Source organism: Hemiscyllium ocellatum, chromosome 16, assembly GCF_020745735.1.
Source record: "Hemiscyllium ocellatum isolate sHemOce1 chromosome 16, sHemOce1.pat.X.cur, whole genome shotgun sequence".
NCBI classification, from domain to species: Eukaryota; Metazoa; Chordata; class Chondrichthyes; order Orectolobiformes; family Hemiscylliidae; genus Hemiscyllium; species Hemiscyllium ocellatum.
Window position 1 is genome coordinate 79,846,674 of NC_083416.1, and position 17,686 is coordinate 79,864,359.

Genomic DNA, 17,686 nt, shown 5'->3' on the forward strand with positions numbered 1-17,686 from the left:
TGGTTGTGGGGCAGCCAAGAACTGCACACAATATTTCAACTGCAGCCTGTAAAGTTCTATACAGCTGCGACATGAACTGGCAAATATCATATTTTTTGTTCAGCCTGATGAAGGCAAGCATGCTACGTTCTTCACCAACAAATCCACTTGTTCTGTCATTTTCAGGAAACTGCGAAACTGCACGCCTAGATCACTCGTATGTTGATGCTACTAGGGGTTCTGCCATTTATTGTATGCATCCGTCCTGCATTAGACCTTCGAAAATGCATTATCATGAATCTATCTGGATTAAACTCCACCTGCCATTGCTCTGCCCAAATCTACCTATAGCTCTATCCTCGAGCAATTTCCTCATTATTTGCAGCTCCCCCAAACTTTGCATCATCTGTAAATTTACTAATCAGGGCAGCTACATTTTCCTTCAAATAATTTATATATACATACTATAAACAACAGAGATTCCGACACTTACAACTGATCACTGACCTCCAGTCAGAAAAAAAAACTTCACTATTATTCACTGTCTTCAATGACGAACATACTTCTGTATTCATCTTACTAGTCGACCACAGATCCCACGTGACTTCACCATTTGTATTAATCTACTATGAGCGATCTTGTCAAAGGCCTTGTTAAAGTATATACAGATAATTTGTACCACCCCACTCTTTTCAGTCATATTTGGCATTTCCTAAAAATGCTCAATCAAGATTGTGAGACGTGGCATTCTCCGAACAATGCTATTCTGCTTTTGTGTATTACCCCTATTTTGCCAGACGTGAGCACTTCCTATCTCGAAGAATATTTATCAATAATGTCCTACCAATTTGTAATGAAAGAAAGATTTGCACTCGTAAGATGCACTTCCCCATCTCAACTCGTTTCAAAGTCTTCTGCAACTACTTTGTAAATTACGTCACTGTTATAATGTAACTAATTCTGGAACTGCTCCACGCGTAGTGAAGTTTCTCAATCAGCAATCAGAATGATGGTCAGACAATTGGTTTAAGTGATATTAAGTGGAAGATAATAATTGGCTAGGCAATAAGGGATAACAGTCATGTCTGTGCTTTGAATACTGTCTCATATACTTGTACATCTATTGTAGAGATGATGAATTGCCTCAGTTTTGCAACTCAGCTAAAAGTCAGCACAGTCAAAGGCGCAGCACCCTTTCAGAGCTGCATTGAATTATGAACTGATATTTTGTGGTGAAATGTCTTGGGAAAGGTCCATTAAAAAAAGCTGAAATGATTTGGGCCTTCCTGACTGGGACATCATTTATTATATTTCACTGGGAGCTTAGAGAAGGTGGTGCTCAGCTGCCTTCTTGATCTGCTCTAAACCCTTTGGTGTGGGTCGACGTACGATGTTTCTCGGGGAGTTGTTTATGTGATTTCAACTCAAGCACGCAAATAGCTGATGGTGTTCCCATATATCTGCTGCTCATGTTTTTCTAGATTGTTGATGTCATAGGTTTAGAATGTGCATTTTCTGACTCATTGGTGAATTTCTCGGGCGCATCTTGTGGATGGTACACCATATCGCTGGTCGGTGTCAGTGGGGGATGGAGTTGGTGTCTGTGAACGGGGTGTGAACTAAATGGCTGCTTTGTCCTGGCTGGTGTCAATATTCTTGACACTTGCTGGAATTATGTATATAAGTTAGCTCGCTGAGCCTCAAGCTGACTTGTTATCAGCCTGTGCTACAATCTTCTCAAAGATCGCTGTTGCTGGAGTTGCTCATGCAAGCAAATGGGGAACATTCCATTGCACTCTTGAATTTGACTTCATGAGAGACAGGTTTTAGGTAGTCAAGCAGTGAATCACTCACTGAAGAATTCCAAGTCTCTGACATGCTCTTATAGCCATTGGATCTTTATGTTTAGCTTGGTTCAGTTTCTTAAAATGATAACCCCCAGGATGTCGAGAGAGGGATTCAGTGATGTTGAGTTCCAAGGGAAATGGTAGGAATAATTCATATTGGAGATATAGATTCCTAGTATTTGCATGTCATGGAATCTTGCCACTTCCCATTTAACGCATAGATATTGTTCAGGACTTGTTGCGTTTAGATAAAAGTGTTTTAGTGTCTGAGGAGTCATGAATAGAATCGTTGGTGCAAATCTCCACTTCTGACGATGTGAAGTAGGGAATGTCATTGATGAAGCAACTAAAAATTCTTCAGTTTAAGACATAACTCCAAGGAACGCTGATAGAGATGAATAGAACAGCAATTTTCCGAATACTAGTCTGTTACTTGTATCTTTACAAAAAAAACACAGTGAAAATTGTTTAAGTCACCATATTCCAGCGAGTACATTAATCCCAGAAATCATATGTAAAAAAAAAAGACTAAGTCCACTTTTGTTCTCGTCACTACTCACAATGAGGTTGAGGAAAAGATAGGAACCACTCTCCATTGCTGCAGAAAGCCAACATCCGACCCACTAAATCTGCAGCCATTGGTATTCCAGGCCAGACCGCCGTGTGAACAAAGAAGACACAGAAGCCGAATCAAGGATCCATTTCGACACAGAAGCTGCCACTGAGGCAAGCCACCATGCCATCCCAAATCAAAGGCAAAAGACACAACAGAAGCTGCCTTACAGAATTAATATCATTGCTGAAGAAACTGCTGGCCTGGGCCATTGGAATCCTGGGTTAGGCTTACCATGCTGCCAACGATGTGGAAGCAGACCATCATTGTGTTGAACCCACAGGACGCAGCAGCAATGACCACAAGCAATAGGCCATACCACCAGATGTCATGGAACTAAGATAACTGGCTTCGAACAACCACAACCAAAGATTGTTAGTACTGAACTCAAAAGCTTTTGTCCGATTCCTATTGACTACTTTGGCTGGGGTTTCTTCATGCCACAGTGTTTTCATCTTATATTTGCACATTTTGGGGCAGATAGGAGCAACAGACAGCAAACCAGCCTAATCCCCCTTCAATGTATTCAAATTTCATTCCTTTCAATCATTAACCAATGCCAACCTTCATGCTTGCCGGAGTAAAATCTTCGAATGCTTCCCCTCCAATTACTTTAAACATTCAGCATTGGCTTTCAGTACTCAGGTTATCACAGGACCTTGTCACATGTAAAATAAAACACTTGCAATATAAACACAAGACAGGTTGACTCATGAGAGTTTGACAATGATGGTGTTCAGATGCAGCTGCTGTTATTTTCCATCTTGACAGTCGAGTTGCCAATGAAGAAATATCGGAGAATTCCTGCACTTCCTTCTATACATGACAAATATTTCAGTTACAGCATGTCAGTGGTTGAGCAAATGGTTAGTTAAGACAAAGGCAGCGAAAATTCCATAATCCTGGAGTTATTGATCAATTGTAATAATCTACCACAATTTAATGAATCTGCAGTAGAAGAAAAAGGATGACACAGCAAAATCCTGGCGTTCAAAACTTTGGTAGCCATAATTATCAAATCACATTTTGGCGAATGTGTTACAGTATCCAATTATTTTATTCATCAAAATTATTTATTGTTTGATTTCTTCCCATGATCATCCAAATCACTGCATATCTCATAAATTCAAATCTATTTTAAATCGTTTATGCATTGGGAATAATGAGATCAAAAAATGTTTCAGTAATCCTATTCCTATTTGTCAGTAACTGGGAACACACTATTCGACCTCAGAACCTTATAAACATGTCACACCATACAACAAACCATGCCATTAATTTTCAAATTAAAGTATAAACAAGGAATTGAGGATCTACTAGAATCTAAAGTTGAGCTGTTGGTAGAAAGTTGACAAAACTTGAAATCTGTTCTATTTGTTTTGTTGTGAATTCAGCAGTTGGGTCTCGGATTTCCCAGCAGATGTTAATGAACTATTTCCGCTTTTTGCCATCATCAATAGCCTTGATTTAATCGTCAACTATTACAATAATGTGATACTCTTTTCCATTTACATGCTTGGAACAATCTCCGCAAACTTGCAACCATTTCATGAACTAATACCCAGAAATTATACAGCAATGAAAAATATGATCCAATATTTACACTTCTGAGCAAATTTTAAAAAATCTATTCAAGCGTTTCAGGTTTGATAATTGTTATACATTTTCATGTTATAACAGTGACTGTGAAGTATGAATAATCCTCTCTTCTAATGAGCTGAATAAAATATCCAAGAGAATCTCTCATGTGTAATGTATTATGTGAATAATCATGCCATACTTGCTGTTGACCAAGTCCCCCTGTTATTCATTTTTGCTAAAAGATATCACTTTTTACTGAATATGGCAAACTTTTTGTAGTTTCATAATTGGCTATTTAGTGGGTAGCTGTTCACTCAAAAGCTTTAGGTGCGTCAATTCTGAAAAAAAAACCTAAAGTAACATCAGTGACATTTCACCAAGGGGAAGGAAGTTGCGATTTTTTTGCTTTAATGTGTCGATTCAGGATAAGCCAGTTTTCTTCGTGTCAATGTTCTGATTGAAATACATAATGCCATGAAATATCACAATGAATTATTCTACTAAAGGCCCGGAATAATTTCTGAACTATATGACCTCGACAGTATCGTCTAAATAAGGATAACTGTTACCTGAATCAGACTTAACATTGCCCTTCAACTTCTGCTCTGTCGAGATTGTGGTGGCCATTGCTGTACCATTATGCACGCCAGACATCAGGAGAACAAACAAAAAAAAATCAATCGGCAAAATGCATGCGTGAAACGCTTTCTTTGAATGCTGAGCAGTAGCATACCGGATTACAAAACAATCGTCCAGGTTTCAAAAACAAAGTGACCCAATCGATACGTATCTAAAGATTTTGGTCGCATGATGTTAAATACTTGCTCAAATGTTATTTATTCTGAAACAGTCCAGCTTTAAGGAACTTTGTTGCAGTTATTGGTTAAAACTCTTTGCGTCGCTGTCTACCAATTAGGAGTGCAGACGCTGCAAGAGATCCAGCTCTCCTCTCTCCCCCTTTCAGAGAAACGCAAACACAGCTGAAGAAGGGACAGAGGGAGAACGAGCGAAAAACAGATGCTGTGTTCACATTTGCACTATTCCGCCATTTTCAGCAGTATAAATCTAGTGAATTATTCACATTTCTCGGTTTAATATCAGCGACCGACAAAATTGTGGAGCAACGTTCCTGGGTATTTATCTATTCGTTTGGCAGAGATTTCGATATTTATATATCAAAATCCAGCCCTGAACAATGGCGACATCGCGGTGGTGTGGAACGTCCTTTATTTGCCTGCTTTGTGCGTTCGACCTGGTTACGGGACAAATTCGCTACTCTATCCCTGAGGAACTGGAACGCGGGGCCTTTGTTGGGAAGATCGCGGAGGATTTAAAGCTAGAAGCTTGGGAATTGTCTGCTCATAAATGTCGGCTTGTGGCAAACGAGGAAAAACAGTATATTGAGGTAAATCTGGAGGATGGGAATTTATTTGTCAATGAAAGAATCGACAGAGAACAGATTTGCATGCAAAGCTCTACTTGTTCCCTTTCTTTTGAATTAGAGCTTCATAATCCGTCGGAGATGCATCGAGTTGTCGTGGAAGTACTAGACATAAATGATAATTATCCTCAATTTTCCAAGGATGAATTTTCTCTGCAAATCAGTGAGCTAATTGCACCAGGGGCGCGGTTTCCTCTTGAGAGCGCGCGTGACCCGGATGTAGGGACAAACACGATCAGCACGTATCAAATCAGTCCAAACGAACATTTCCGTATTATAGTGCAGACCAGAAGTGATGGCAGTAAGAGTGCTGAGCTGATATTGGACAAGTCATTAGATCGTGAACAGCAGTCTGCCTTTCATCTGACATTGACAGCTATCGACGGTGGAATTCCTCCCAGATCTGGCACGGCTCGAGTGATTATTATCGTCGTGGACATCAATGATAATGTACCTTTATTCGATCGTGAAATATACAAGTCGACTATAGCAGAAAACAGTGCTAAAGGCACCTTAGTTGCAACAGTTAACGCTGTTGATTTGGACGAAGGTACGAATGCTGAGGTAACATATTCTTTTACCCATCACGTTTCCGAAAGGATTCGCGGGTTGTTCACATTGGAACCAAACAACGGAGAGATTCGAGTTGAAGACGTATTAGATTTTGAAGAATCAGCTGTTTATGAACTTGCTGTACAAGCTGTAGACAAAGCTATACCCGGACGAGCAGGATATGCCAAAGTTATGGTTAATTTAATCGACCTAAATGACAACTTCCCCGTGATAGGCGTAACTTCAGTATCCAGCACAGTTTCTGAGGATACTGTACCTGGGACTGTAATAGCTGTCATCACTGTGACAGATTTAGATTCGGAGGAAAATGGGAACGTTCATTGTAAAATTGCTACAGATGTTCCATTTCAACTGCAAAGGTCTTTCAGGAATAAATTTGAATTGGTAACACGCGATCAGCTGGATCGTGAAAGAGTGTCATTCTACAACATATCTCTCTCAGCTTGGGACGAGGGTTCTCCCACACTTTCAACCCATAAAACAATTTTGATTGAACTTTCTGACATCAATGACAATGCACCGAGGTTCACGCAAGCATCATATAACGTTTATCTGATGGAGAACAACACTCCTGGTGCTTCTATATTTGCAGTTACCGCTTTAGATTCTGATACAGACAAGAATGGTGACGTGGTGTATTCTATTTCGGAGAATAGTATGCAAAAGGGTCCTGGATATGTCACGATTAACTCTGAAAATGGTAATATTTACACACTTCGCTCCTTTGACTATGAACAATTGAAACAATTCCAGATTTATGTTCAAGCCCAGGATTTGGGCTCCCCCCGACTCAGTAGCACTGCCACCGTGCATGTTATTATTTTGGATCAAAATGACAACGTGCCAGTTATTATCTCACCCCTAATGTGGAACAGTTCAGTATTACTGGAGATTACACCACAGTTAGTACATGTAGGATACTTAGTTACCAAGATAATCGCCACTGATGCCGATTCTGGGCAAAATTCACGGCTTTCCTACCAGTTTTTGGAGGACACTGATTCCAGTATGTTTAGTGTGGATCGTCTATCTGGAGAAATTAGAGCAACACGAAATATCAGAGAACACGAATTCGCTACAGAAAGATTAATTCTCCTTGTGAAGGACAATGGACAGCCAAGTCTCTCCAGTACCGCCACAATCTCCTTTATAATTGTAGCCAATGTTACAGAAAAATCTTCCGAACTAACTGACAAACCAAGATCATCGGAATATTTTTTGGTACCTAATAATTATTTAATTATTATTCTAGGATCAACATCATTTGTGTTTCTTGTTGCCATCATTTTACTCGTCATCATGAAGTTTAAACAAGACGGAAGTGTTGCTAAAACCTACAACTCCAGCGAACTTTGTCACAAAAGCAACAGTTCGAATGGCAGTTCTTATCATAGACCTGCCCCAAATAAGTCATTAAATTATACTGGACATGTTCAAAATGAAAGCTATCATTACACCATCTGTTTATCTCCAGAATCATCGAAAAGTGACTTTCTGTTTTTAAAGCCCTGTCATCCTACCTTGCCATTCAAAGAAGCGAATGTCCAGGACACCAACATGATGAATTAACTCAGGCAACAAACTTTTCGGTAATCACGTGGATGAAGAATTTACATTAAATGTTGAAACATCAGATTCATTTTGCATATTTCATTAGTTGTTTCTCTTGGTATAGAAGGCTTGATAGACTAAATTTATTTGATGTTGTTCCCATACTGCAGCATGATTGTAGTGCTGAATATACCTCCCTCTTTTTTGCAATGCTTGGCAGTGCATATGGAATAAACATTCACCTGAAGTCTGACTCAATTTTAAATTTATGCTTCTGTTATTTCCCTCAGTATTGCACTGTTGGATTTGTTGTTGTATATATATTCAAATTGTTATTATTATAGGACATAATTTCAATGTCTTGGATGAATTCATCAATGATTGTACAGTTTGAATATTTTAGAACTCACGGTGAATTGAAATATTTACCCTTGCAAGTTGTGACTACACTGATTGATTCTAAGTAAACAATCCCCTTGGGTTCCGGGCTAAACCTTGATCAGCAGTTGGAAACAAAAGCAGCTTGCTAAAACAAAACCAAACTCTGAAATGAGAGAACTGGCCACTCTCATATCATTGTACAAGTGTTTAAAAAAAAGACTTAAAAACATTTGCAGATTTACCCAGGCATATTCGAACTGACCGTATGACCTCTCTGAAATAAAAAAAAATCTCGTTAGACGAGCAGCATTGCCACGAAAAGTACAAGTACAAAATTGCAGTTGTATAGCCCACACACTGAGTTCCAGCACACGTCAGTATGCACACCTAAATCCCTCATCAACCTCTCCTGATAAAATCAGAATTAAAATACAGTATAAGGTCAACCAGAAGTTCTTACCCCTCGATTAACGTTCTTAACTGAAGGCTATACTGTGTCAAATATCATGAGATTGGTCTTAATATTGTGAATTGCTGAACTAAACATATTTGTGAAGTTTATTGAATAGATGGAATTTGTAAACCAGCTAAATTTATGATGTGTATTCCTATCATAAAAGTGAATTGTTATGTCAGTGTTATCTGCAGCCAACCTTCACTAACTGGTAATTTCTCGAAGTTGTTTATTTAATCTTTCATGGGAACATTTAATTGAGATTTTGCCTCAATGGTAAAGTTTTAAAATCAGAATAATGAAAAAAGTAAGGACAAAATAATTCTGATCCCACCGAAATATCTCTCTTATGAATAAAGTCATTGCGACTTGAGCAGTGAAAATAAATATATTAAGAGGGGACGCAAGAAGCTGACATGAAATAACATTTAATAGGCTTTTGCTTAATTGTAGCCCCTAAAAAGGCAGCTTTTAGGTTTGGAGCCAACTCTGAATTTGCAGGAAAAGGAATCATCATCAATCCATGCTCAAAACTCATGAATACTTCCATGTAGGGGTTAAACCTTATTTTGTTCACACTCCGTACTCATATAAAACAACAAGTCAAATCTTTTTAGTGGCAACAAACACAAAATCTCTAATGAAGGTAATTGAATTTATAATGGTTGTTTGGTTTGAATTTTTAATTGGTTTCAACTGTTTAATTAGAGAACACGCTTTTGTAAACTATTGAGAATGATAATGGAGAGTAGAGATGTCTGGCCAATTCTGGAAGATGCGATACTTAGATGAGGAATTTTCATAAGTGTTGTTGACATGTAACTGCTGTCATTAATCACTGAGGGAAATATATCTCATTGGCATGGAAACTGCGGTACATCTTGTCAGGTAATACACATTGCATCCACCATGTAATAATGGTGGAATAGTTGAATATTTAAGAGGCAGATGGGTGCTGATCAGATGTGCAAGCTTTCTCCTGAATGCCCTCAAACATCTAGAGTGATGCTGGAGCTGCATTCATACAGGAATTCGGAATGTACACTCTCACAGAACGGATGCTCGTTCTATATCTGCCAAAATGCATTGGTGTGGATTGCCAGGACGTGAATCCCCACTGCTGAACTGCCAGCATTTGACTCATTGCTGGAATCGTAGCAGTTATGTGAATCGCCCATTAATTAATTTGGCCATTGATATTCACTGAAAAGATTCAGGGAGGGATTTCAGACTTCACATTGCTGTTCATTGTCAAGAGGAGGGGTAGAGATGATCATTGATGGGCAATTACGTTGTGTGGATGTTATTTATCACATAAGAACGCAGGGTTGAATATGGCACTGTTTTGCTGCACATGGACACGGATGTTTCATTGTATGACGAATAGTGAATGGAAAGGAACACTATGCAATTGTACATGAATATCCCAACTGTTGTTCTAATGATGGAAGGAAGCCTATTCATGAAATATATGAAAATAGCTGGAGCTCTTGCAGTAATGTACTGGGGTTGCCATTATTCACCTTCAAAAAGATTTTTTCCCTCTATCTCCAACTAAAGGTGAGTTTCCCTCTGATTCTCATAGGCTTTCTTTTAGCTTGATATTGCATCCAGTTGCATGCTGCTTTGACAAAAAAAAGGCAATCAGTGTTGCTTCTGGACTGTTGTTATTTCCATGTTTGGACTACGGCAGCAACAGGGTATGGAAATAATTAGACCCTGAGGAACTCAGACTCAGCAGCAGCTGTCAAGTTACAGCTGAGCAAATGCTGCTGTATAGTCTTGTTGATGATATCTCCAACCATGTTGATGGCCGTTGAGAGTTTCGGGATGTACTAATGGGCTGGTTGGATTTGCTCGGAAATATATGGACAAGACATAAATGAACAATATTCCGTTTTATTTTTATTTATAGTGGATACATCTGGCTCACAGAGTCATAGAGAAGTACAGCACGGAAACAGACCCTTCAGTCCAACTTGTCCATGCCGACCAGATATCCCAATCCAATCTTGTCACATTTGGCAGCACTTGACATATATCTCTCAAAACCTTTCCTATTCATATACCCATCCAGATAACTTTTAAATGCTGCAATTGTACCAGCCACCACCATTTATTCTGACAGCTCATTCCACACACGCACCATCCTCTATGTTAAACAGTTGCCCCTTAGGTCCCTTCTTTATCTTTTCTCTGTCACCTTAAACCTATGCGATCTAGTTCTGGACTTACCCACCCCAGGGGGAATACTTTGTTCAAAGTTTGGGAGAAGATTTGTAGCTCGGGTGCTCGTTGTTGTGGTTCTGTTCGCCGAGCTGGGAATTTGTGTTGCAAACGTTTCATCACCTGTGGAGGTGACATCCTCAGTCCTTGGGAGCCTCCTCCTGTGAAGCGCTTCTGTGATGTTTCCTGCGGCATTTATAGTGGGTTGTCTCTGCCGCTTCCGGTTGTCAGTTCCAGATGTCTGCTACAGTGGCCGGTATGTTGGGTCCAGGTCGATGTATTTGTTGATAGAATAGTGGATGAGTGCCATGCCTCGAGGAATTCCCTGGCTGTTCTCCGTTTGACTTGCCCTACAATAGTAGCGTTGTCCCAGTCAAATTCATGTGGCTTGTCATCTGCGTGTGTGGCTACTAAAGATAGCTGGTCGTGTCGTTTCGTGGCTTGTTGGTGTTCATGGATGCGGTTCATTAGCTGTCTTCCTGTTTGTCCTATGTAGTGTTTTGTACAGCCCTTGCATAGGATTTTATACACTACATCGGTTTTGCTCATGCTGGGTATCGGGTCCTTCGTTCTGGTGAGTTGTTGCCTGAGAGTGGCTGTTGGTTTGTGTGCTGTTATGAGTCCTAGTGGTCGCAGTAGTCTGGCTGTCAGTTCGGAAACGCTCCTGATGCATGGTTAGTGTGGCTAATCCTTTGGGTTGCGGCATGCCCTCGTTCCGTTGTCTTTCCCTTAGGCATCTGTTGATGAAATTGCGCGGGTATCCGTTTTTGGCGAATACGTTGTATAGGTGTTCTTCTTCCTTTGTGTGTGTTGGTGTGTTTATGTTTTGCAACACAAAAGAAGTTGCATCAAGACACCATTCAAAAGGGCCACAACACACTGCAGTACACCAGAACTGCAAAAAGAGGCAGAAGAACTGGGCTGTTTGTGTCGCTGTGTACCAATTAGGAGCTGAAACATCAGAGGAGATCTACCCCCTCCCCCATAAAGACAGCACAGAACAGAAGCAGAGAGAGAGAGAGATTCTATGTTTGACGTGCCGCCATATTCGGAAATAAAACTGACGCTTGATATTTTTATTTCTTGCTTTAATATAGTGCAATTATACCAAACACAGTAATACAGTTTATCTAAGGGATTAGGATGGACCTCATTGTTTTAACAATTAAATTAAACAATGGCGAATGCGCACAAGGGCGGAAAGCCTTTTAATTTCTTCCTTTGTGTGTTGGACCTGGTTTTGGGACAAATTGTTTACTCGATTCCGGAGGAACTGGACCATGTGGCCTTTGTCGGGAATATCGCGGAGGATTTGAAACTGCGCGTTTCGGAATTACAAAGTCGCAATCTTCGGGTGGTCTCCGATGATAAAAAGGAATATGTGGAGGTAAATCTGGAAAACGGCATTCTAATTATTGCGGAGAAAATCGACAGGGAACAGCTCTGTAGACAAAGCTCGACTTGTTCCCTTTTTTTGAAGTAGCTCTCGTCAATCCGTCGGAAATGCATTGCGTTGTGGTGCAAATATTAGATGTAAATGATAATTCACCCAGTTTTGAATAGGAAGATTTTTCATTGGAGATCAGCGAATTAATTACACCAGGGGCACGTTTTGCTGTCGAGAGCGCTCATAATGCGGACGTGGGCGTAAACGCAATCAATAGTTACCATATCAGTGCACTTCAGCATCGAAGTCGAGAGAACATAGAACATAGAACATAGAATAATACAGCGCAGTACAGGCCCTTCGGCCCTCGATGTTGCGCCGACCAAATCCTACCTAACCTACACTAGCCCAATAACTTCCATATGCCTATCCAATGCCTGCTTAAATGACCATAAAGAGGGAGAGTTCACCACTGCTACTGGCAGGGCATTCCATGAACTCACAACCCGCTGCGTAAAGAATCTACCCCTAACATCTGTCCTACACCTACCACCCCTTAATTTAAAGCTGTGTCCCCTAGTAACAGCTGACTCCATTAGCGGTAAAAGGTTCTCAGTGTCTACCCTATCTAAACCCCTAATCATCTTATACACCTCTATCAAATCTCCCCTAAACCTTCTTTTCTCCAATGAGAACAGGCCCAAGTGCCTCAGCCTTTCCTCATACGATCTTCCTACCATGCCAGGCAACATCCTGGTAAACCTCCTCTGCACTCGTTCCAATACCTCCACATCCTTCTTACAGTATGGCGACCAAAACTGCACACAATACTCCAGATGAGGCCGCACCAGAATCTTATACAACTGCAACATGACCTCAGGACTCCGGAACTCAATTCCTCTACCAATAAAGCCCAGTACACCATATGCCTTCCTCACAGCACTATTTACCTGGGTGGCAACTTTCAGAGAAGAAGTGATGGAAGTAAAAGCGCCGAGTTGTTGTGAGAGAAGGCACTGGATCGTGAACAACAGTCCAGCTATGACCTCGTCCTGAAGGCCATCGATGGTGGGGATCCTCGCAGATCTGCTACAGCTCGAATTCTCATTTCTATAGTGGACAGCAACGATAACGCACCTGTATTTGAACAAGAAATATATAGGAGCAGTGCAGCTGAAAACGCGCCTCTCGGTAAACTAGTGGTAGAAATCAAAGCTGTTGATTTAGATGAAGGGACAAACGCTGAACTGTCATATCATTTTACAAGTCACGTTTCCCAAAAAAATCGCGAACTGTTTAAATTGGATTCCACGACGGGAAAAAGTGTAATTCAAGTAGCATTGAATTTTGAAGAGTCAAGTGTTTTCGAACTTGATGTTCAAGCAGTGGATAACGCGCCTCCCTTTATGGTAGGACGAGCCAAAGTTATAGTCGAACTAATTGATGTTAATGATAACGCACCCAAGATAAAAGTAACATCTGTGTCCAGCACAGTTGCCGAAGATGCGCAGGTTGGAACTGTGATTGCTGTAATCAATGTAGCTGATCTCGATTCCGGACAAAATTGTCACGTTTATTGTGAAGTCCCCATGATTATTCCATTTAAGCTTCAGCTGGCTTTGAGAGACAATTACAAATTAATCACAAGTGCTATTCTTGATCGCGAAACGACTCCTCTGTCCAACATTACAATTTCAGCGTGGGACGGAGGCACGCCCTCGCTATCAACGCACAAAAACATACTGGTCCCTGTTTCTGACATAAATGACCAGGCACCAAAATTCACACAATCGTCATATCACGTGTATCTGATGGAGAACAACACTCCTGGTGCTTCCATATTTACAGTTACTGCTTTAGATTCTGATATAGACAAGAATGGTGACGCTGTATATTCCATTGCAGAAAATTATTTACCAAAGAGTCTGGGATCTGTCACGATTAACGCCAAAAATGGTAATATTTACTCACTTCGCTCCTTTGACTACGAACAATTGAAACAATTACACATCCAGGTTCAAGCTCGGGATGGTAGATTCTCCCAAATAAATAGCACTGCCATCGTGAACGTCATTATCTTGGACCAAAATGACAACGTGCCGGTTATTGTCTCACCTCTAATGTGGAACAATTCAGCTTATTGGAGATTAGACCGCAGTCAGTACATCCAGGAGACCTGCTTACTAAGATAATTGCTACTGATGCCGATTCTGGACAAAATGCACGGATATCCTATCAAGCATTGAAGGCCACTCATCCCAGTAAGTTTACTCTGAGTCCCCTATCTGGACAACTCAGAGCAACAACATATTTTAGGGATCAAAATATCACCACTGAAAATTTGATCTTTTTGGTAAAAGATAACGGGCAGCCGAGTCTCCCCAGTACTACCACAGTCTCCTTTACAATCACATCCAATGTTCCAATGAAATCCTCTGAGCGAAAGTCTGAAGTGAAATATTCCGATTATTTTTCGGATTTAAATCGCTATTTAATTATCATTTTGGGATCAACTTCGTTTGTATTTCTTGTAGCCGTTATTTTTCTGATCGTACTGAAGTTTAAGCAAGACAGCAACTTTACTGAGGACTACAGCATTCCAGTTTCTTGTGACAGAGAAACTCTAATGATATTTCCAATCCGATTCGTGTGGGAAAGAAGACTTCATATTATGGTGGTCCTGGTCAGTCCGAAGAATTTGGTTATACTGTGTGCTTAACTCCAAAATCGCCCAAGAGCGATTTTCTATTTTTGAAACCTGCTCATCCTACTTTGCCCTTCAACGAAGTGAATATCCAGAACACTAAAGCAATGATTTAACGCAGCCAATAATGTTTATGCTGACTGGCAATTGCCTTTGAAGAATAAAGTTTTTCTTTTGATATTTGATGAGAGAGTACGTTTTGCATAATTGATCAAATCCTTATGTAATAGGAAGAGACATGGTCAACCCAAAATGCCACCATTGTTTCTGTGGACCTATCTGACTATGGTGAAAAATATTCCTGAAGTCTTTTAAAAGTTTTGAACAGTGCACAGTATATTATGATTGGCATGGTAACACGCTTCCATGTGCCCAATTTATGTTTGGATGCATTGCGTGTTGATATGCCTGTCTGTGATTTCTCTCTCCCCTGCTTTTGGTGTCTGTTTGTTGACATAGTAAGCAATAGAATGCAAATTTTCAAGACCTGGAAGCCTTCACCGTTGAATGCAAAAAATCATGGAATAAAAAGAAGCTTCCAATTTGGAGCCGCCCCTAAATTCATTGCTTTTTTCCACTAAGTGTCGTAAGAATGTCTATGTTTTATCATATTTACAAATACGATTGAAACTCAGGCTATGAACGTCTGTGAGGGTTCGAGACATTTTAAATTGCGCACTCCTAATTTTTCAGATATTAGAATATATCTGGAATATATTAGAAACATATCTGAAATTAGAAATATTTTGGAATAGTCTAGCTTTAAGAACAGCTGCTGCAATTACTGGCCGTGGGACTTCGTGCCGCTGCCTGCCAATAAGTAACTGAGACACTACCAGGGATCTACCCCTTCCCTGTCGTGCGGAGCAGAGAACAGAAGCAAAGACACAGGCTGTGCCTGCGTTCATGCGATGGGGCCATATTCAGCAAATCTGCTGATGTCCGGACCTTGCCTTTCTAGGTTTACAAGTTTATATGGATAAATAAATTCCATAAGATGCCGGTTACCATTTGTCGTGGAAGGTATTTTAAAAGACATTCTAGCACGGAACACTGGTGGCTGACCCGATGACTATGGCATATTTCATCTTCTATTATGTGTGTCAGATCTGGTATCTGGGCAATTTCGCTATTCAACACCCGAGGAATTGCAGCCTGGAGCATTTGTTGGGAATATTGCTGGGGATTTAGGTCTAAAAGTTCCGGAATTATCGGCTCACAAATTTCGGTTTATCCCTGATGAAACGAAACAGTACTTTGAGGTACTTTCAGTACTTAACGCCTTAGTCCAAGTTCGCTTCGCTCTCAAAATGTTGACAAGAAGTGACAGTAGTAACAATGCCGAATTATTATTAAAAACATACTGGGACCGTGAGAAAACGGCAAGCTTTCAGCTAGTTTTTGACGGCAATTGACGGAAGGGTTCCTCAGAGATCTGGCACAACTCGGATTATGATTACTGTAGTGCATGTCAATGATACGTAATGTGTTCGATCAGGGAATATACAGGGCAAGTGTGGTAGAAATGTCGCCAAAGATACCTTGGTCACAGCAACCAATGCTCTTGATTTAGCTGACGGCATTAATGCTGAGGTAATTTACTGTTTCGCAAGCTACTTGCCCAAACGGATACATGAATTGTTCACATTGGACCCGGCAACTGGAGCGATCAGATTTCAAGGTGTATTGGATTTTGAAGAATTACTTGTGCATGAACTAGGTGTGGAAGCTGTTGACAATGGTTTCTTCAGCATGTCGGGAAATGCTAAAATTATAGTCGGATTAATAGACATGAATGATAACGCCCCTGAATTTGACGTGACTTTGCTGTCCAGTACTGTGCCGGAAAAATCTCCGCCAGGGTCCGTGATAGCTCTCATCAGTGTAATAGATTTTGATTCTCGCGAACGTGGACAAGTTCAGTGTGATTTTGAAGAACGGCTCGCTTTTAATCTTCAAATATCTCTGAGGGACAACTGCAAATTAGTGACTAGTTTTATTTGGATCGCGAAACCATCCCCATGTAGAGCATATCGATTTCAGCCTGGGATGGCGGGCCTCCTCCACTTTCAAGAAGTAAGGCTGTCTTACTTCCTGTGACTGATATAAATGACAACACTCCGAAATTCAGATGATCTTCCTATAACGTACACCTGATGGAGAACAACGCTCCTGGTGCCTCTATATTTGCTGTGACTGCTTCAGATCCTGATTTCAATTACAATGTGGAAGTATCTTATTCTGTTTTAGAGAATTCAATGCAAGAAATGCCTATATCTGTTTATGTCAGTATTAACTCGAAAATGGTAACATTTATGCACGGCGTTCCTTTGACTACAAGCAACTGAAACATTTCGAGATCAAAGTTCATGCTCTAGATAATGGATGTCCCCTTTTGAGCCGCACAGCTATGGTGAATGTCATTATCTTGGATAAAAATGATAACGTTCCGATTATTGTTTCACCCTTGAAGTGGAATGTTTCAGCACCAGTGGAGATTTCTCCTCAATCATGACATGCAGAGTCCTTAGTCATTAAAATAATTGCTTCAGATGCGGTTCTGCCCAGAATGCAAGGCTTTCTTATAATCTTTCGGAGACAGCTAATCCAAATTTGTTTGCTGTGGGTCTTTTTTCCTTCTGGAGAAATCAGAGTAGCTCGCAATTTGAGGGATCATGAGTTGACCACAGTAGCATCGTCGTCTGTGTCAAGGACAATGGGCAACCAAACCTCCCCAATAAGGTCACACTTTTCTTTTCAATGTCGTCCAATATTACTTCAAAACCTTTCGAACTGGGTCACCTACCAAGAAGATTTGTATATTTTGGGGATTTGAATCGTTATTTAATCATCATTTTGTGGTTTACATCCTTTCTGTTTCTTGTAATCATTAGTCTTCTACTCGTCTTGAAGTATAGATAATACTGAAAGTTAAAATTTACACAACAT

At 40.4% G+C, this 17,686-nt stretch overlaps 1 protein-coding gene across 1 annotated transcript in view; it reads left to right on the plus strand.

Annotated features, from left to right (window-relative positions):
* The window catches only part of LOC132823103 (uncharacterized), a 110,600-nt gene that overhangs the window by 12,243 nt on the left and 80,671 nt on the right, over nucleotides 1-17,686 (plus strand). Inside the window, 7 exon segments of the mRNA XM_060836642.1 lie at nucleotides 104-196; nucleotides 4,937-5,153; nucleotides 5,309-7,255; nucleotides 11,842-12,033; nucleotides 13,047-14,064; nucleotides 15,845-16,144; nucleotides 16,236-16,813. Coding sequence (XP_060692625.1) covers nucleotides 104-196; nucleotides 4,937-5,153; nucleotides 5,309-7,255; nucleotides 11,842-12,033; nucleotides 13,047-14,064; nucleotides 15,845-16,144; nucleotides 16,236-16,813 — 4,345 coding nt within the window.